At 38.5% G+C, this 21,103-nt stretch overlaps 1 protein-coding gene across 1 annotated transcript in view; it reads left to right on the top strand.

Annotated features, from left to right (window-relative positions):
* The window catches only part of PIK3C2G (phosphatidylinositol-4-phosphate 3-kinase catalytic subunit type 2 gamma), a 194,332-nt gene that overhangs the window by 59,627 nt on the left and 113,602 nt on the right, over positions 1-21,103 (top strand). Inside the window, exons 13-15 of the mRNA XM_071422100.1 lie at positions 3,630-3,744; positions 5,117-5,247; positions 11,218-11,406. Coding sequence (XP_071278201.1) covers positions 3,630-3,744; positions 5,117-5,247; positions 11,218-11,406 — 435 coding nt within the window. The remainder of the gene's footprint in view (positions 1-3,629; positions 3,745-5,116; positions 5,248-11,217; positions 11,407-21,103) is intronic.

Raw genomic sequence — 21,103 nt, 5'->3', positions numbered from 1 at the left:
TTTGGAAGCCTGTGTGCCAGCCTTCCATTCCTTCACATCAGAAACTGTGTTACTCTCTTGGGCTGAACAGTTTACTGATTCAGAGCTGATGAACAAAACAGAAATCCATCATTTTGGGGCAGTTGGGAGTTGCAATGTCCCCCACAGTTCCCCACATTGCTCTGGCTTCACTGATTCTACCACAATTTATTTTGGTATTTCTGAATCAGACAGAGCAAGCAGCAGAACTTTCTTCTTGTGGGGAAAGTCTGCCGTGGGACTTCAGGGTATAAGGCTGACTTTATCAACTTAGGATAACTTGATCTGCCTTTAAATAGCAATGTCATTTTCTGTAGCAAGATGGGAAAGTTATTTTAGCTCCAGTTATAAACAAGAGAAGGAAATCTGTGTAATTCCAAAATGAATAAATGGCAGTAGGCACAGAGCAGGATGATCACTTTCTGATCTGCTTGATGGTGAAGTTGTTACATGAAAGCCATTTTCTGTGTCTGTGATCATTCTAGGAGTCTTTAAAAGGTCATTACCCTCACCTCAGAGATGGAAAAACTGCAATGGTAAGTGGAATAGGGAGTGACCTTCCTGACCTCATCAGCAGAACCAAGTAGCAAAGAGAAGAATCTGACTGTTCACTAAAGGATATGGTTATCAAGATGATAATTCCTTCATTTTCAGAATGGATCCTGCCCTCTCACTTGCTTCTTTTTCTAAAAATAGTGATGCATCTTTTCCCCATTTCATTTGTCCACTTGGCCCCTGTTGTTGTTCCATTTCTGTTTCCAAAATCTGATTTTTCTGAGGAACATTGAATGTGCTGGTAGTGCCCCAAAGTTGGCTGAGTGTGCTGCTGGTTTGGGCTGGGGTAGAATTAATTTTCTCCCCAGTGGCTGGGTATGGAGCTGTGTTTTGGATTTATGCTGAGCACAGGGTTGATAATGTAGGGATGGTTTTGTTACTGAGCAGGGCTTGCACAGAGCCAAGGCCTTTTCTGCTTTTCTTGTTGCCACACTGGCAAGGAAGTTGGGGCTGGCTGGGAAGGGGACATGGCCAGGACAGGTGATCCCAACTGACCAGAGGGACATTCCAGACCATGGGACATCATTCTCAGAGCATAAAGTGAGGGGGATAAAGGAGAAAGAGTAGAGACATTTGGAGTGGTGACATTTGTCTTCCCAAGACACTGTTACCTGTGCTGGGGCTCTGCTCTTCTGGAGGTGGCTGAGCCACCTGCCTGCCCATGGGAAGAAGTGAATTAATTCCTTGCTTTGCTTTGCTTTTTTGCATGAATTTTGTTTTCCTATTAAATTTTCTTTATGTCTGAGAAGCCCATCTGCCTTCAACAATTCTTCTTAGTCTTCCTGGACAGTCTTTAGCCACATCTGTTTTAGGTGTAAATGAGTTGAAATAATGAGCTTAGGAAAGGTCTCAAACGCATCTAGAGCTCCTCTGAGGTCTATACTACTTATATTTGTCTACACAGGTTTCCCAGGAAAAAAAATCCACTGAATGTATTCTTTTTTAAAGGCCCCCATAGTTTTAGAGCACAATATGAAAGTGATTAGCAGTAATGAGAGCTCAAAAGGGTAATTTAGTCTTCATGTTCATTTATTCTCAGCTACACCTCTCCCTTCTAACAAAAGTGCCAATTAGTTCGAATTATGATGTAAATCTTTGTCAACAAAGGATTAGTTGAAGAGATGCAACTCATTTATTAAAGGTCATCTGAGTACACATCACAGGAAAACCTCTTTGAATCACCATTGATCACTTCCTCATTCACATCAATTACCTAAATGAGATAGACTTCATATCACACAATTGCTTTCTTCCAAGTATCTTGTTCATATCACAGCTCTTTTTCTCCCTCCATTCCCTTGCAAATCCACCTACAGCTGCAGAAAACTTCAGAAAATAACTGTCTTTAATCCTCCTGAGCTCTGTTCTCGCAAAAGAATAAAGTAGAATGTTTGTGCTAACTACACAAACAGCTTAAGAAGTGGAAAAGAAAAATTAGTCCTGAGTTTTATACTCATTTATGTTGACTGTAACAGTCACTTTGTGGGAGTTTCTTCAATCTTCTTCAGATGGCTTGAAGCAATTTATTTCAATTTGCAATTCAAAAGATACTTTCTTTACAGCAATATTGCAAATTCATGCTGGGATCAAATGGTCCATCTGGTATCTCTTGAACCTCCTAGGTGAAAGGTGGGAGTTCAGACCTCATTTACCTGGCTGGCTCCTTCTGCTGCAGTATCTAGTGATTCTCTCAGTTGTTTTGACTGAGCAGTGTTTAAAAAAATCTTAATAAACATTATTTGTCAGTAAAAGACGAGGTGCTGAACATAATCAGATTTCCAACTTCAGTACTCATTAAGATATAGACAAATTAAGGGATAAGCCCAGTGAGTGATATCTTCCTTTATTCAGGTACTGCAATATAAATTTGAGTTGGTTTGTTATGCTTCAGATTTACACCCAAACTTTCTGATTTTATTCAAGTTCTCTAGACTGGATTGTGCTGCCCTGCCAAATCAGGCTGGGTTTCTTATCTGCTGGCCACATGCATGCCTGTTTTACTGATAAGACTTTCTTGTGGGTGTAGTGCTAAGACTGGTACTTCAGACCATAACCTTTCATCTGTCCAAAAACTCCATGTGGCACATGTGGTACAAACTATCCCACTCAAACTCCTTTCAACTCTTTGGAGACTCTCATATCATACTTCCCCCTCCCTGCCACCCACACATAAAATCAGCAAGGATCCCTTATGGAAGCAGTAGAGATAGCCATGAGTTGCTTCTTTTTGTGGAATAAATATGCTGCCCTCCACCTTTTACAGCGTATCAATGTTTCACAGTCTCTACCATATTTGCCCTCAAAATTAAATCTAGGGACAGAAATATTGTATTATCCTTATTTTTACACCTGGCTTAAAGGGCAGCCCCTGTCACACAAGAAGCCAGTGGGGAAGTGCAGAGCTGACTCAGAATGTCTTGGCAGAGGGATTTTTTTTCATGAACCTTGCAAGTGCAGGGATGCTGCTGTGGCAGTGAGGCCACCAGGATGCAAGCTCTGCTGTGGCATTCACTTTCTCTGAAAAAATTCCTTTGCCCAGGATTTTTCTCCTGGAAAGCTGAGAGGCCTCAGAGAAAAGGAAAACAATTTTTATCTCATTGGCTTCTCCTGTGTTGTGCTCACATGTGGAATGTGTTTGGAGATTGTTTAGCCACAGGTGATTGTTTCATTGGATTCTGGTGTGAGTTGTTTTCACTCATTGGCCAATCAGGGCCAAGCTGTGTCGAGGCTCTGGAAAGAGTCAGGAGTTTTCATTATTATCTTTTTAGCCTTCTGTAAGTATCCTTTCTGTATTCTTTAGTATAGTATAGTATTCTTTAAACTAATATAGTATCATAAAGTAATAAAAGAGCCTTCTGAGAACATGGAGTCAGATGCATCATTCCTGCCCTCATTGGGACATCTCTGCAAATACAATACTCTGCTGGCTGAGGCCAGATTTGTACTAGTCACATAAAGATAAAGGGTTTTCTCTCCTTTTGCTTGTCCTTTGAGCTCTGCAGTTCCATGATTTCAGTGATTACCAGTGCAGTGTTCCTCTCTCTCTGTTTCTGCAGGAGGCTGGTCCGTGGAACCGTGCTGCTCAGCCTGGCACCGTGCAGCACACTCCCCACAGCAGTGATCACCCCGGGCATCTGCAGCACTGAGACACCAACCTCAGCCACCCTGCAGGTGAGGAAGCCAGAAAGCAAAGCAAAAGGCTTGTTTTCTAGCAAAGCACAAAGAAAAGGGGTGTTCCCACAGCTCATCCAGACCACCCAAACTCAAAATCCAATGTCCATTGCAGCCACTCAAAGAATTACATGAGGTCTGCATGGTGGTTTTGTCACCTTTCCAGGCTGAGTTAGCAACTGGGTATTTCAAAGACAAAGCCAATTGTTTTCTGTATTTAAAAATGCTAATGTCTGTTAGCAAATTAAATGTAAAAGCAGATATTACAGATAAATGAGCCTGGCCTAAAAATAACCTTGTTTTAACAGACGAGCAAATGGGGATTTTCCAGGCTGAGGAGTTCAGTCAAAGACCATGCCTTAAAATAGCTCCCTCTATTAATAATTCAGGGAAGTTGAGACAGTAAATGGCTATTAATTTATATATTAATTTATATCTACTGAAAGAAATGTAACAGGATTTCTCATTCTGCCCCCCCTCATTTTCAGCTATTCCAGCCATATAGCAGTATCACAGTTTGTGAGCATGCTGAAAATTTTTATAGAAAATCTAGGCTTGGGTTGGAAGAGACCTTAAAGATCATCCAGTTTTTTGAGTGAGTGTTTTATAGGGAACAAATTTGTTAACTTTTAGAAAAGTGATGCATATCAAATACTTACATTAAAAATTAGATAGAGATAAAATGTTTTGGTGTGCATTAATAGACCAAAGCTGGATGCAAATTGAGTTGAATTTTGAAGAACAATCTGAATTTTCAGATAAGTCTACTCAGATTATCGAGTAACTCGTGTTGTAGTTTTGTTTGAATGTTTGCTTTCTCTGTACCTTAACAAACATTATCCTTCATTTCTGACAGGCATGTGTAAGAATGGAAAATTGGTAGATTCTGTACAATATATTTATAAATTGAACATCCAGAAGAGAAATCAGGAATCCAATTTCCATCTCTTGCAGTGACAAGCTGCACATCAGAAATAGCCTTACTTTTCAAAAAAGCAAAACAAACCTACATTAATGAAAGGTTTCCATTCGGGAATCATCTCATTTAAAAAAAAAAAAGGAGGCAAAAAGTTCAGTTTTGAGCTTACGTAGTTCTAATAAAATTGCAATATGATGCCTGAAATTTTCCCAGGAAAGTTAGGTTCCACTGATTTTTGTGGATGGAATTTATCACCAAAACTTGTAAGTAACATATTACATACAGTGAGCATCTTCGAATAATTATCCCCCCTTCTTTTTGTCATACTTCGTGTACTCCCTGTACAAATCCAAGATAGCATTTCTTGACACTTATTGACACTTGTATTTGGAGATTACACATTGCTAAAAGCCTTCCTTTTTTTTTCCTCTTTGTTTTTTTTTTTAAATAAAGATTGACTTCCCAGAAGCTGATTTGGAGTTCATTAAACCTGAACCTGAAGAAAGAAGAGGTGATCTTGTAGAGCCAACCCAAGAGTGCCTGAAGCACATTGCAAGACTTTCACAGAGACATTCTCTCTTGCTGTAAGTTGTCCCCACCTCACCCTGCTGGTTCTTGCTGTGCTGTACCCACCCTATATATCACAATTAAATGTATCCAATTTGTTAAAAACAAAATTTTCCTCTGAAGCAGCCTAGGTTGGTTGATTTGAGGAGTAACACCTCTAAATGAAAGAATAGATCACAGCAAGGCCTAACAAGGCCCTGGAGGTGGCAGTGCATTTTATCAGTTTAGAAAAGGATTGTTTTTCCCTTTCTATTACTGGATCTTTTCATGTCTTTGAGGCAAGAAACTAATTTTTCAAAACATAAGATTTTCGGGTAATGCAGTGCATCTGTACCAGTATTATCAAGAACACCTTTAGGTCCTAAGGAAATCAGCCTCCTTTATTTATTAAACACTCAAACTTCAGATGGAGCTCTGAAATAAATGGCCTTTGAGAAATCTGTTTCAGGTTATAAGCAAGGAAAAAAGTATGGAAAGTTCAGGTTCCACAGAAGGTGGATAAAGACACAGTGGTACAAAACACACTCTGAACTGAGGTAGATTAGTATGCTCTGCTACATGAGTGTTGTACTACCAATTAGGATTATGTACTGCATAAAGTAATTTTGGGCGTAATCAGAGTGGAATTTGGAACACAGGTGCTCACAGAGAGCCATTATACTAATAGCAGTTAATTGTGTAAATTAATCCTCCATCAAAGGTCAAAAGGTGCATTAGTTTTGCAATAACTAAACAACTTAATTCAGCACTCTCAGTGGGATATGATGTATCTGTTAAGAAGATTTTTCTGTGCTGATTTCTATGTTGGTGGTTTGAGGGTTTCTAAAATTAATTTATTTTAAAAAAGAGTTGTTTTTATGTTTAACTCAACTTTTACAAAGACAAACGAAATGTAAAATTATTTTTATTAACCATAGGATCTGTGATTTGAGGTTTAGTTAGTCTGTTTAAAAATATGAATGGGATGTCAGTATTTTATTATGAAGAGTGATGTTGAAATTTCCATCTACAAAATATGCTTTAGAATGATTTAGGGAACTTCAAACCCACTGCCTGTGACCTCTGTTACCATGGCAAAAATATGGTTTCAGTAAGAAGGAATAAGATCATTAAGAAATTAGCAAAGTACAAAGTAATTTGTCAAAGAAGATAGGTCATGCCCTTTCTCTGTTGCTTAAAACCTTGATGTCCATTTTATTGAGAATGCTGCATGGTTCTTGTCTTCAAGGCTCAGGAAGGACACAGTAGATGTGCAAAGTGTGCAGAGAGGGGCAGCAAATATCATGAAAGGGCTTAAGTTTCTCTTTGACCAAGAGAAGCTAAAAAGGCTGAGACTATAGCTTGGAGAGAAGACTAGAGGATGTCTGTGTATGTACAATTAATTTTTGTAAAATCATGATGGTGATGGGCAAGGTAAATGCCTCATCAAATCCTACAATATTTGAACTTAGGGACATTCAATGAAACGAGTAGGAAATCAATTCACAACAAATGGAATAAAGTGTTTCTTTACACAGTCAGTGGTGAGATTTTAAAGTCTGTCACAAAGCTGTGAAGGCAGATGACAACATCACCACTTTTGTGAAGGCTGAACACAAATTCATGGATAAGAGGTTCATGGATAGGTTTCAGAAAGGACCAGCAAAGGATTGATCCTATAACATCCCTAATACAACAATTTTGGGGTTCTGTGGGAATATGAAGGGAAAAGACCACTGAAAAGTCACCCGTTTGGAGTTTAGGCTGTGCTAAATTCAGGTCCTTGGATGAAAGGCAGTGTGTTTTCCTGTGTTTTCCCATCGTTTCCATAGTTTGTTTTTTTTTTTGTTCTCCTGTCTTACAGGCAAAGCTGGTCTAGTAAATGAATCATCTAGGGAAGGGTAACATATCTGGGGTTTGAATGAAGCAATTCCATTTTTTAATGGTACTTTTTTAATCCAGAGGAATCTGTCAGCCTGTAAATTTTGTTGTATCTGTATCAGAGGAATTCTTTTAACCTTTCTCATTCATGAAATACTTTCTCTTAAAAAAATTGTAGCATGTTTGTATCCCAACACATTATTGCCATGATATTTGAAGATTTCTTCTTTTCTTTTTTTTCCGCATGTCAAGAAAAAGAGAGGAATCTAGGCAGCTTTTTTAGTGGCAGTATCACTCTGTGATGATGCTTCAGGCTTACAAGCCTCAAATATGACTTTGAAATAAGTAGGTGTCTGTGTCAGAGCATACAAGAAACCTTTCTCAGTCTGTCAGGATCCTTCTGTTCATCCTACTACAAGCAGAGGGAATATCTGAATGGACAGAAAACTCTTAAACCAATGGTAGAAAAGGAAAAAACAGTGGTAAAAAGCAGACAACTGCATGCTTGTTGAATCCAGCAGTGTTATAAATCCAACACTGCCACAAAACTGACAGCACAGACAGCCTGATTCTGTTCCTCCTCTCTGCAGGGTCATGATCCAAGTCTGCTGCTGGAATAGATGCAAATACAATATATTTTTATATATAGTATCCAAAAATTGATTGCACCAGTAGCTGTGCGTAGTCTGTCCAGTAGCTGGATCCAGATCTCCCTGCTCTCTCCAGCTGCTGACACCCTCAGCATAAAGTAAACACACAAAACACATAAAAACCCTCAAGATCCACAGCTAACCGAGCTGGTTGCTGGTGCTTGTGCCTCTTCCTGGTATATGGATGTGTGTCTGTCCCAGATATGTGCTCCTCCCAGCAGCTCAGGCTCTTGTCTTTATGGTAGGTGGCTCAGGCCAGTGGTCCCTTGGCCAGCTCTTCAAATCTCACCCACTCTCTTGGATATTGATTAATGAAGGTGTTGTTGAGTGGCACTGAAGGAAATGAATGTGCCCACATGGCTCTTGTGCTTCTCACAGTCCCTCACTCTGATCTTTGGCATCATCACCAAGCCAGACCAGAGAGAGCCAAGAGGAGAGGTCATTGGTTACTGCCAGCTGCTTTGGCTGATCTGCAAACATTTCAGATGTGAGCTTCTGGTTCCTTTTAGGATTAATGTGTTTGAAATACAAGCCCCAGCAAACTCTGCATCTGAGATTAAGGCTGCTCTTTGAACCTGGTGCAGCCTGCTTGCAGTGTGTCCCGGTGAAGGGATGGGAGACTGGTTTGAAGCCAGGATCATGCCAGTCTGGTTTCTGACATCTTTATTTCCTTCATTCATCATTTTCCTTCTACCTTACTTTTCCCTCTCTTCCAGCTTCCCTTTTCCTTTTGGCCACTTGCCTGGAAAGGATCTCGTTTGCTTACCAGTGGTCACAAAATCCTGTAATGAGGTGGGATTAGATCTACTTCCAGCTGGGTGAATAGTGGAAGAGATCTTTTCTAGACTGTCCATGGAGGAGAAACTTTAAAGTGAAAATCAGTTCTGGGGGACAGAAATTTTTGTTTTCTATCTTCTCTGCTCTCTCCTGTCTTTGCCTTTTGTCATGTTCTCCTTTAGTACTGAAAGTGAACAAAAAAAGCAGTTCAGAAGCATTTAAACTCATTTTATGCTCTTTCCCCCTCCCACCAAAAAAGTAAAAACACCAGCTAACAAAGCCTTCAGAGAAGCTGTTTTTTTCATTGAGTTAAAGGGATTAATCAAATCCTGAACAGAAAATAACTGAATTATTTAGGCTATAAGGTATTTTGGTTTTATTCATGTTAAGCAGAAGGCTATATATTTTAATATATATCTCACATGGAGGGAAATTTAGATACACCCAAATAGATGCACCACCTAAAAACTATAAACTTAACTTTTATAAAAAAAGAGGTTTAAATAGCATCTTAACCCTACTGAGACAAAGAAATGCCCTTATTTGCTTAACAATCTACAGATCCTATATGTATGTAAAATATTTTTACCATCTTAAATGTCTTATTAAATGTTTATATAAACTTTGTTTCAACTAAGAAACTTAAAACTTAAGACACTCCTGCCCCACCCACCCTTTCATTTCATCTCTGATCTTTAAAGCATGCAAAGAGAAAATGGCATTGCCTCTGAGTAAAGTCAGAGAGAGAAATCTGTTATTTAGGAAACATGATACAAGGATTGATTTCTTATCACCCTTTGCAAGCTCAGTAGAAGCTTTAGCTGCTTTAATCTGAACAACAGACTGTCTAGTTTGGAGGATGCTGTTTGAAAGCTGAAATCTCTGCTTAAAATTATCATTTGAACGAGGTCCTTTAGCTGAACTGTCCTGCACAATGTCATCCAAATACACAAAATAACCAGACAGGCAGTGAAGTTTTAGGCCTGCTTTTATCTCTTTCTCTCTGTGTGACTTTTTCACATGATCACAAAAGCATCTATCTATTGTCACAGAAGACATGCTATGAATTCTGGAGTTGTTTCTTGAAGTCATTACCAAAATGACACTTTTCCTGAGCTGCTTACTGAAAGTCAGGATTGGTATCACAGTTAAGTTCATCTTCTGCATACATTTATGAGCTTCTTCTCCTAAAGGGAAGAAATTAACATTCACTAAGGAAAAAACATGCCCATCTTTGTGCTGCTGCTCTCTGTTCCTAAACACTTGGCAATTCAAAATTGCAAAGGAAAAAAGTTCTCAAGTGCCTACAGAGCCAAAGGAACTCATTTCTATGAGCTGTGAATGACACAATCTTGACAGTTAGAGTGGGGCTAGAATTTTTTTTTGGCTAAGAATGTCCCAAAACATTGCAAATAGAAGGAAGACAACCTTGGAAAAAATGTAAACACTTGGATTTTGAACCCTGTTTACATATCTGGATAATTAAATGCTTGTCTGGAAGCAAACTATTTACTTATTGCCTCCTCCTAGATCCCCCACACCTCATTCTGAAATGTTCAGGTTTTTTTAAAGTCACAATTGTTTTATGCTATTAACTAGCTGCATCACCAACCTGGTCAAATATGACCGAGAAAACCAATGTTCTTCTTGATTTGAGTAATTATTTGTATGAACTGGAGATAAGTTTGCTCTTTCTCTCAAACTCTCAAAAAGAGTTTGCTTTTGAAGGCTCTGATATCAAATTAAGGCTGTTGTCTGAGCTTGTTTCTCCAGGGAAATTTATTTTCCTGTTTTCTGATGTGTCAGAACCTGAGATTTAATATGCATGAGGCAAAGACGTCTGAATTGTTGACAAATCAGATGATATAAGGCAGAAATTATTGTGCTGTGGTGAAATATGGTGTGATGACTGACCATTTTATCAATATGACATTTAGATATGTAATATCTCTGTGAGGAGTCTAGCATATTGCATCTTTTTTCTTCTTATTTTTTTGTGAGTACAGTAAAACATGGGAAGCTAGTCTTTTCAAACAAATGTAGAAGTTGTTGGGAGCTTTTCTTTCCTTTTCTAAACTTGTATCAGCACTAGGGATAATCACACTCTGCATGCGTGTACCTGTGCTCATGTTTTTGTGTACATGCATAGATGTGCCTAAGCATTATTTTAAAAGCAAATATGTTAAAAATAGATACCCCTGCATTAAAGAGGCAAAGCAAGGGTAGGAATGAAAGCTATGACTTGCAGTGTTGTGTGTCTGTTTCTGAAAGTTAGAGATGATTTGTAGCAGATAGGTGTAACAATAATTTACCCAGTGACAACTGTACCTTCTTTGTCAAGAAAAAAACCAAAAAACCCAACCAGTAAAAACAAACAAACAACACCAACAATAGAGACAGCAGAGAAGAAAATTGAAAGTGCTTGGAATGTGAAATAATCATATATATATATATATATCTGTGTGTGTCTTTTGACACTTCATTTTTATATGACCTAAGGCTGACAGACCCAGAATATAAGTATCACTTTTCTTATAAAAGCTGGTCTGCAGAAAATGATATCCTACCCAAAGGAAAACATCTACTTTGCTGAAAAGCAGTGTACTGTGTGACTTGGGCCCTCTGTACAATAAAGTTTGTTGCTACACAAAGCTTCAGATGGTTTTAATTTCAAACTGAAATTTTAATCTTCTTTTCCAGACTCTCAGAGCAGCAGAGAAGAATCTTGTGGTTTTATCGCTACTCCTGCAATAACCAGAACTGCTCCCTTCCTCTGGTGCTGGGCAGTGCACCCAGCTGGGACAGAACCACTGTGTCAGAAATGTATGCCCTGCTGAGGGCTTGGAGGTTTTCCCACCCTCTGCAGGCACTTGGGCTGCTAACTTTCAGGTAAGGGAAAATCACCCAGGTAGGAAATTTAGGATGAATAGGATCGTGTGCTGGATCATTCAGTGCTGCTGTTTGCTCAGCACACTGTCCAGGTTTGGTGCACTGGCTGTGCTTTCTTTTCTCTCTGGGCCAAAGTGAAAATGGAGTTGCAGCTCTTGCCATGACTTTGAGGGTGCCACACATGTCTGATTGGCTGAGAAGGTTATCATTGTCACTGCTTTTAATGAAGGGATAGGACCATCTTTGGGCTAAGAACGATTCATTGCTCAGATAAACATCACTCTCAGAGGCTGAGAGATTTTAGAGGAGCGAGCAGTTGGTTACAGCTCAAAGTAGTCACAAGTTCTTTGTTACAAGGCAATATAGAACTTTCTAATCTAATAGACAATTGTCACAGAATTTATTTGCTTTTCTAACCTATCACCTTTATTAATTTTGCTGTACTGTGGATACTTTTGTCCAATAGGCTTCTGTCTCACATGCACACAGATCCTTCTCTTACAACTTGTAAACTCTTAACTTACTCTGCATAGTTACACCCCTACATAATAAACCCTTCAGCATCTTATCAATACAGTTTCTAACTTTCTTAAGGCATATTCTTTCTTACAACTATAGAAACATAAAAGTTGATGATTTTTCTGCTTAATGTCTGTGTGTTGTATTTTTACATCAGTCCAAGCTCCTTCCTTCCAAGGCTGCAGATCAAATCCTTCAGTGTCTGTGGAAGTTTCTGTTTTTCCAATTCCCACAGGAAAGTAATGATAAATAGGAGGATCATGTGCTGGTTCATTCAGTGTTTCATTTTGCTCAGCACCCTGTCCAGTTTGGTGCACTGGATGTGCTTTCCTTTCTCTCTGGGCCACAGTGAAAATGGAGTTGCAGCTCTTGTGATGACCTTGAGTGTGCCAGCCATGTCTGCTTGGCTGAGAAGGTTTTCTGTTTCTCAGGATAATGAGAAGAGTATTTCATTCTCTAGAACAGATTCAGGCAGTTTCTGGTAACAGGTGATCAGTCAAACACTTAGCACTTACTCAGCACTCCATAACTTCAAACTACTCAACAGGCACCAGGTGAATATTGGGAGATAAGGAGGACTGAAATATATCTCTGGATTATACAATAATCTATGTAAATACATACAGTCCCACGTGTAGCCTATCTTTCTGAAGCAGATTGGATAGAACTTTGAAGTCAGTTGAATAAATCCTGTTGTGGTGCCTTGTGTTCCACCCCCACTGGGGGCTGATTGTTTGTCAGGACACTTGCTTGATGCTGGAGATAGCCCTACCCAAGTGATGGAACAGAGATGTCAGGGGACAGGATCTGTGTCAGCAGCTACATTCCTTCCAAAAACTTGGGAGGTATTCTGCATTAAGTGACCTGTAAAAGCATTACACATGCAGATGAAATGCTTGAGCAAATTTGTTTTATCAAGCTGTTGCTTGTCTTGAGTAAGCACAAGCTGCATCAGTTTTGCAATCTCAGTTTCATGCTCTACCTTTGGGAAAAAAATAAACCTCCTCCAAATCTTTACTTGGGAAATATACTGTGACTTGGTAAATTTACTGTCAGATTATTAAAAATAGACATTTAATAATCTAAAACTGATTATTTTTTCTGGATGCAATTTCCTAATACTTGTATCCCAGGTTTCTATCTGAACCATTAGCACTTTCACATGTTTGCATATATGTCTTTTTTTATGTGTAGTGGGAATGGTGGAAGCAAAGATCCTGAAAGATTAGATTCTGGAGCATAATATTGTTATTTATCATCATTAAATTCTTTGGATCCAATTCTACTTCCTAAAAGATCCATGTAGAAAGGAGTTTATGAGCAGTGTGTTGTGTTCCAGACTTCAGAGTAGATCTTGATTGCTCTTTGAAGATGCAGCTCTGCACGAGGGTGTGGTGCAGAATATCAGCCCTTTCAGGTGCTTCAGAGAGTATTTAATATTAGTCTGTCCCCCAGCTTCTCAGTGTGCATCAGCTGCAGTGTACCCATTGTTCATTCTGGCTACACAAAGATTGCTGGCATGGAAAAGATGGGAAAATGTCACCACTTTGTCCCTCTTGTGCCACCATGGGGAGTGGCTGGCACCTGCAGCTGTGCCAAAGAACAAGTACTTCTCTCCTGATCAGGATCTGAGATGCCTTGTCCCTTTAGTTTCTCACAGAAGATAATATCAATCCAGTTTTTTTGCTTCATGGTAATACTGCAGAAAGAACTTTTGCATCACAGAACAAATCCTCTTAGGAAAAAAATCTGTCCTTATATCCACAATATCTTGTTGGTGCATGAACAGCTGGGAAGCTAACGTTCAGAAACACAGAGATTACGTTTCCTCGTTTCAATACTGTCTAGGTCACTGATTGAACTACTGAGACACTTGGATACATGCAAATTGAGAGAGTGGGTTGAAGGAGAGGAGTACTTTCCATATAAATGCATTTCTGAGGTTTTTTCTCTTGGTTCTCTATTTCTCAGTTTTCTATCAATTTGAGAAAAGTACATTAACACTGGCTAGGGCCCAACCTTCCTTCCCCCTTACCCTCACTGACTTTGGATCACAGGCTTTTTAACTGAGCTGGTTTTGAACATTCATTCAACTCTATCCCGTTTTATGTTTGGCATTGACAACTCATCAACTCAGTTCCTCACTTCTATCATCCAGGAAACAGCTCTCTGATTTCTTGTGATTGCGAAGACACGGCTGAAAGATCCAAGTTCATATAAAACATGAGCAGAATATAAAATACATTCTCTCCATATATTCATGTCTATTTTAAGGACTTGTGTTACCATCACTATCAAACCATGGGTAAGGAAAGTGAATTAGAGCTGATCTTTGTCTACAAGTGTTGCTGGCAGGAGCAACTGTACTAAATCAGCCCAAAAGTCAGTGTAGTGGATCCTCTCTGCAGTGGACAGCAGCTACCCAGGGAACACAGTGAAAATGGGCCAAGCATAGTGACACTGCTACTCTCCCAGCTTTCAGTATTCTGTAGCTCAGAGACTTCCTCAGACAGATTTTGTTGTTGCTGTTATTGCAAGAGCCCTCTTGCATTTTTCTTCCATGACTTTTTCCAAAATAAAATTGATTCTGCATAAATATCCAGCTTACAATCCTAAAGCCAGATCTGCAGCTCAGCTCTGTGCTGTGTTATTTCTGTGCACCACAATTTATCAATACCATAAAAGAGACCAAGAGTTTCCAGTCACTCCAGATTCTGGATGCTTTCTGTGGTGGAACTTCAGTTTGCAGTGTCTTTAGGAGAACTTGAATTTGTGCTGCAGGCATGTGCTCACTCTTTAGAAAGGGTTCTCAAAATCACTGTCACTTCTGCAAGCCTTGGCTTGGGAACTCTAGGTTATCCTTCTTCTCAGAGCAAAAAAAGCAGCTGATTAAACTCAAACACCCATTGAGGAGGACAGAGAAATGAAAACATTGGAGGTGCTTCCTGGCATAGAAGGCAGCATCACAGAGCTAAGGGAGGGGTATCGGAGTCCATCAGACCAAGCCTCCTCATCAGGAATCTGAGCTGGAAAGCTCATTGCAACTTTCTGCAATTTCTAAGTTGTTTTCTTCACCTCACAGTTAAACATACCCTTTAATTTTCTTGTTCTTGTTTCTTGTTCTTTGAGTTTGTCTCTCTTGCTTATGCTCTTCCACTTTTGCAGGCAGCCCTCAAGGCAGGCAAATGATAACATGCTCATTTATGCTGTGGAAAGGAAGAACTTTCATAAATGGAAAACACAATCACGGTACATTTCACAGATAAATTCAGCTGCAACCTTGAATCCGGTACTCAGAGCAAGTGCATTGTTTCTTGCAGCCCTAGAAGCCAATGCTTAGAAAAAGGAATTTAAAAAACCATTAATGTTCCTTTAATCAATAAAGATGCAATGGAGAGGATGGGAGGGGGAAGTGGAGAAAAAAAGATTTTACACTCTTACCTCTAATTTCAGGGAAGGATGGTTATAAGCTATTGCCTGAAATAAAAAATTATCCCTAAGGCAGAAGTTATAGAGAGGGTCCTTCCTACTCAGAGCAGCTTCTTGGTGCTCTGTGCATTTTGCTGTTGATTTCACTTATTGAATTGGGTAAAAAGCCAAGCTTTAGTGAGTTAGATCTTTCTACAGCTGTGTCCAGGGAAATAAGACCAGTGCACTCCTTTACTCAGAGAACTTCCTTGATGACTGAAAGAAACCAAGGGCAGGGTTGGCAGACCAATGTTTTGGGTATGTTCAGAGCAGCCACAGTTGGGAATTTTTAGGCAGGTTATCTTGCTATTCAAATTACTGGAAAGTTCAAGCACATTCATTAATCAAACCAGCAAATGTCTTTTTCAGCTTTTTTGGGGAGTTGTTTTTGTTGGTTTGGGTAATTTTTTTTTTTTTTTTTTTTTTTTGGTGGGTTTTTTTTTGGTTTGGTGGGTTTGTTTTTTTTTGGTTTGGTGGGTTTGTTTTTTTTCTGGCCTATTTAGAGTACATTTGCAGCCCTGTGAGGTGTCATGGCTGGGAATGAGGAAATTGAGCTAGAATCTGGAAAGAGCCATGGAATGTAAGTCTTTTTTCCAGCATAGTGCATGGCTGTAATTATTTTACAGAGAGAACTTTTTGAAGTAGCTTGTGGAGGTGAAGATGCAACCTCCCTGTTAGGCTTAAAAATTTTCCTGGAAACTTCTTGTTGAATTCTAATTCTGTCAGGGCAACTCCACAGGAAAGCACATTCCTTTAAAACCATGTGGCAAATCAGTGTCAGACACAGTTTTGGTTATAGTATCCCTCAGCCTGTGACTGTCACAGTATTATTCTTGATTTATGTAACAGAGTGCTATGGCATTTCAGAGGTTCAGATATCTAACCAATAATTAAAATTAAATGTGGTATCTTGAAGAACAAATTTTGTTCTTGCACCTTTGAAAGCCAAACAGATTTAGAATTTTTGAATCAGATTGTTATTGTTTCAATAAAAGGAAAATTGAAAATGTTCCCTTGGAGCTCACAATGGAGTATTTAGAAATACAGCAGAGTATTTATAAATCAGATAGCAGTAAAGCATACCTTGCCTGTTTGCATCTTGTTCCTTGGCTGTAGTTATGCATCAACATGGAGAGCAAACACAGGCTTAGGCAAAGAAATAAGATAAGAACAAAGCAATACTCCACAGTTAATTTGATACTTTGATGTACAGAACATGTTACTGATAAAGCTTTAAAACTGCTTATTCTTAATATACATGAAATTTAGTGATAACTTAGATGGTGATGCGTGCTTCTTTTTAAGCAGTCGCACATGATGAATTCTTTATTTTTTTTAACTGCTTTTAACCATTTTGAGCTTTCTTGGCAATAAATATTAAGGGTATTGCAGCAGAATGCTGTAGTAGGACAAATAGACAACTATGTAGAATATTGCATGGTTTTTGTGCATAAATGTGCACTCTAGTCAGGAAGCTTAATCTAAATAATCATGCTTTCCATGGTTTAATCTTCGGTTTTAATGCAACAGAGAAGTTTGTCTCTAGGGTGGGAAGAGCCTTCTAGATCATACAGGTTTCAAATGGAAACTTCTTTTTCTTAATTTCTTCCTACTCTTGTCCTAGGATATGGTTCACCATATGGTCTCCATGACATCTTAAACTTATTCTTAGTTGTTTCACTCAGAATTTCTTGTAGAAAATCTCTCTGAGCATCACTGAAAGTATATTTTCTGTGAGTAAATTCACAGATCTATCTGCCAATCAATCAGCCAAAGCAAAATGAGTGAATATGACCATGACCTTTGCAATGAGTGGGGTTGGGAATAGTTCATGTGACCTCTCACAATGAAGAGTGAATTTTCTCGTAAAAAAAAAAGAAAACAAAATGCAGTGTCCTTTTTATTGATGGTTTTTGTTATCCTTCTGTACTTTCCTTTAGTCCTTACTTTTTCTAACCTTCATACATTCACACAGTGTTTTCTTTAGAAGTCCTCAAAAGAATGAAAAAGTCACAAACAGAAAGTCCTGCTTACCTTATCTATAAGCTAAAACTACACACCTTAATCAGTATTCTAGTAATTTCTTCCCTCTTCATTTCTAATTGTTTTCAAAATACCTTAACTGCCTCACAAAACTTCCCTGTCTATTATTGGCATGATATCCTCTACTACTCCAAGGGTGTTTTGTTTTCTGTTGGAATCCTCATTCCAACAGGTTTGCTAGTTCAGCTTCCCTTGTTTCTGCCCTTGTTTCATGGACTGAAGTTTTTCTTTTTTGAAAATGCAGCAGAACTTAAAATGTAAAGGAAAATGCAGAGATAAGCAGCATGATATAAGGCTCTACCTTAAAAGAAGGCCTGTGAAAGGCTACATTGTTCTCTTCAGAGATCATCATGTGCCAGAAAATGTAGAGAACTGAGCAGTTTCACTTACCTGACAAATGTATTCCAGCACAGAGCTATTTGAGGCAGCACAATAAAATTAGAATAGTAAAACTGTTAAAAATGAAATGCACATCTATTTCTCATTTACAATCAGCTCACCACTGGCAAATGCTAAAATCTCAAGAGAATTTCACAGATCCACAGGACTCCTCAGCAGTACTTAGTTTTCTCTTTGAATCTGGTTTAGCTGAAAGGTACAGCTAGACAAATAGCCCCTGACTGGCTATCTGTATGAAAAGAATCAAAGACTGAAAGTTTTTCTTATTTCTAAAACAAATTGTAACCTATGCTCACCCAGCTCAAAATTCAACTGTCACAAAAACATCTTAAAGTCTCAAGGGAGATCTAATAATGTACTTAGAAGTTAAAAAACAAGTGGCTGTCAATCATTGGCATCATGCAGAGAACAAAACTGCAAAAAGGGTGTTGAGTTTAAGCAGATGAGTGTTTAATGAGAGAAAAACAGTTTCATAACTTATAGAAAATAAAAATTGTGAGACAGGTTGGGTAGGGGACATTTGAAGTCCTGCACAGTGTGACCTGTAGCTAAAGACTAAACTCAACAACAATAATTTGTATATTGTTTATTTTTTGGTAGAGCTTGTGATGTTTCTGATGTGTGTAAACCTGGAACAAGTATGTAAGAAGCCATGATTTCTGTTGTGGAGTACTCATTGCTTTAAGAGAGAACAGTTAAATTGGCCAAGAGAAGAAAGCTGCAAGATATTACAATGCAGCCAGGCAAATAAATGGGGAACACTTGGGTTCTAGTCACAAGAGACCAGAACCACAACACTGTGGTTCTATTCAATGAAGTATTTATTAACCAGTAAGTTGCTTCTTGAAGGGAAAAAAAAACCAAACAACTATAAGTGAGTGGAAACTTAAACCTGGATGACAGTTACCATTTTGAAACTACGCAATAAAAGAATCTTACAAGCATTTTTAAAAGATTTCATTTTAAGCTGTGGTTTTTTTTAGCTAAATTCCCAGATAGTTTGGTGACAACCATAAAGCAGTTAGGAAGCAGAGTCCTTGAAGGTCCCGTCTGTCTGAAGCCACAGTCAGAGGCCACATGTCAGGAATTCTGTCACTTCAAATCACTCCAAAAATTGATCTGATGTAGACAGACTGTGCTAAAGATGAGCTCCTATTTCTGAGGAATGTCCCCTTAAAGACTGGAATATTGAATTTGTTGTGGTAGAGTTGTTTCACTTCTCTGCTTTCAAAATTTTCAGCATGTGTAAATAAATAATTGCATGTTCATTGCAGAAAGCCCTGGAAATCAGCTCTCCTCTAATATCCAAAATATAAAGCTCTTTTTCTTAGGCCTGAAGTGATTTCTCTTGCATGGAGTTAGAGTCAAAAACCAATTAATTTTGTCCTCTAATCAAGACTAATTTATGGATTACTAAAATCAGATTTGATGCAACTCAAACATTTTCAAGATTATTCACTGGAAAAAAACCCTTCCAGCCCTAATGAAGTACCAGACTACAAGATGGCACGGTTTCCAGGCATGTGAAAGGATTTTTTTTTACTCAGATTTGCTTCTAAACCATCCCCTTTTATTGGCTTCTAGCAAAAAAACTGGTGTATGCAAGTGTGAATAGCATAGCACCATGTAATTCTAGTGGAGTTCATTAGTTTCCTGTAACTCCAATGTTTCTGAGGCTGTTAAATGTTTGCTCAAATACAAATGTAAGGGGGAAAACAAATAGAATTAAATATTGTGCCTGTGTACAATACTTAAATACAAATTCAATATTGCACTTGTACCTGTGGCCCTGAACAACACTGAAATTCAGAAAAAGCAATGGATATTGCATCTAGGGATTAACAAATTGTCAGGTAGTTGAAAAAATAGGTTAATTGTCCATTCTGTTCAAAAGATTGAGCTAAGCCTCAGGCTGACCTCAAGATTTACAAGCTGAAGGAAACAATTTAGTCACCAAAATTACCAAAATCTCATTGAAGAAGAATGACAAGAGCCATGTTTCCTGAAGCAAACCACCCTGCAGGTATTTCACCACAGTGCCTGTCATGCCCTAATCACATCTCCTGGCACTGCTTCTGGTGACTTAGACATAGCCCTGGTTTTAACTTACAACAAATAAATTCTAAATAAATCAAATGTTAGCTGCTGAATTTTCTGGAAAGTTTGGGATTAAAATAATTTTCTTGTTCTTTGTCTAGCTGGAAAAAAAAATAGGAGTTTCTGTCCTCATAGCATTGCATGAGTTGAGATCTTGGCTGCTGGTAAGGACAAGCTGTAACTAAGTAAAAACATTTTTCTGCCTGGCCTTGTGCCTGTTTAGAGTGTATTTCACTGTTCAGTAGCCTGTTGAACTAGGCAAGAAGGGGAAGGGAAAGACTCATTTCCATCTTATCTGCACATGCTTGGCACACAAGCCTTTGGAGCAATTGCATAATTAGAAAATAGGATGATACGGAAGGGATTATTTTGTTTAATATATAGGCCTCCTTAAAATATGTTTTGTTCTAAATAGCTATGTGAATATTAAAGTAACAACTTCTCATTCCTAATAGGTTGTCTAGAATAAATAAGTTATAAAAATAAGCCTTGCAAAGATCTAATTTGGACCTAGGATGATAATTTATTTATGATGTGTTCCTCCTCTCCCCATCGAGGCCCTCTTGGCATTATACAAAGAATTATAAACCATTTTAGAAACATCATTAAATATGTGCCATAACAGACAAACAAAATAGTAAAACCAGACCTGAGTCACATTGCTAAAGGATACTGGAAAGTGTTACGAGTTGAAATGGTTGTATAAATGGTAGAAAAGTGTAAATGGTTGAAAACTATTTTTTTTTAGTCCAATTTTCCACCTGTTGGGGTTTTTTTTCTAATCAAAATATCCCCATTTTTATTAGATGGCCTCTAGTTAATTCTCTGATCAAAGTGTACATACTGCTCTGCTTCAGCTGGTTTTATTAAACTTAGAAGTTCAAGATTCAAGCAGCAGGTGCCATAATACTGCTGAGCACCAAGCTTTACAATTTCTTCTCTTTTTATCTTGATAGCAGCAAGCAGTCATTGCTGCAAATGTGATACTGCCTTCCTCTGTTTCACTTCAGATTTTATTTCTATATTATTGGCAAAAGGTGCTGGGTGGGATGGTGGGCAGAGAGCAGTGTGGTTTTGTGCTGAGCTCTTGAAGCAGTGACACTGTTGGCCTGTGACATCTCCTGCCATGCATGAAGGATCTGATTTCAAAGTACTTTCCTCAGGGTGAATT

Source organism: Agelaius tricolor, unplaced genomic scaffold (genome assembly GCF_023055355.1).
Source record: "Agelaius tricolor isolate 1412-34295 unplaced genomic scaffold, bAgeTri1.0.p SCAF_3, whole genome shotgun sequence".
Taxonomy (NCBI): domain Eukaryota; kingdom Metazoa; phylum Chordata; class Aves; order Passeriformes; family Icteridae; genus Agelaius; species Agelaius tricolor.
This window is presented reverse-complemented; position numbering and strand designations above follow the sequence as displayed.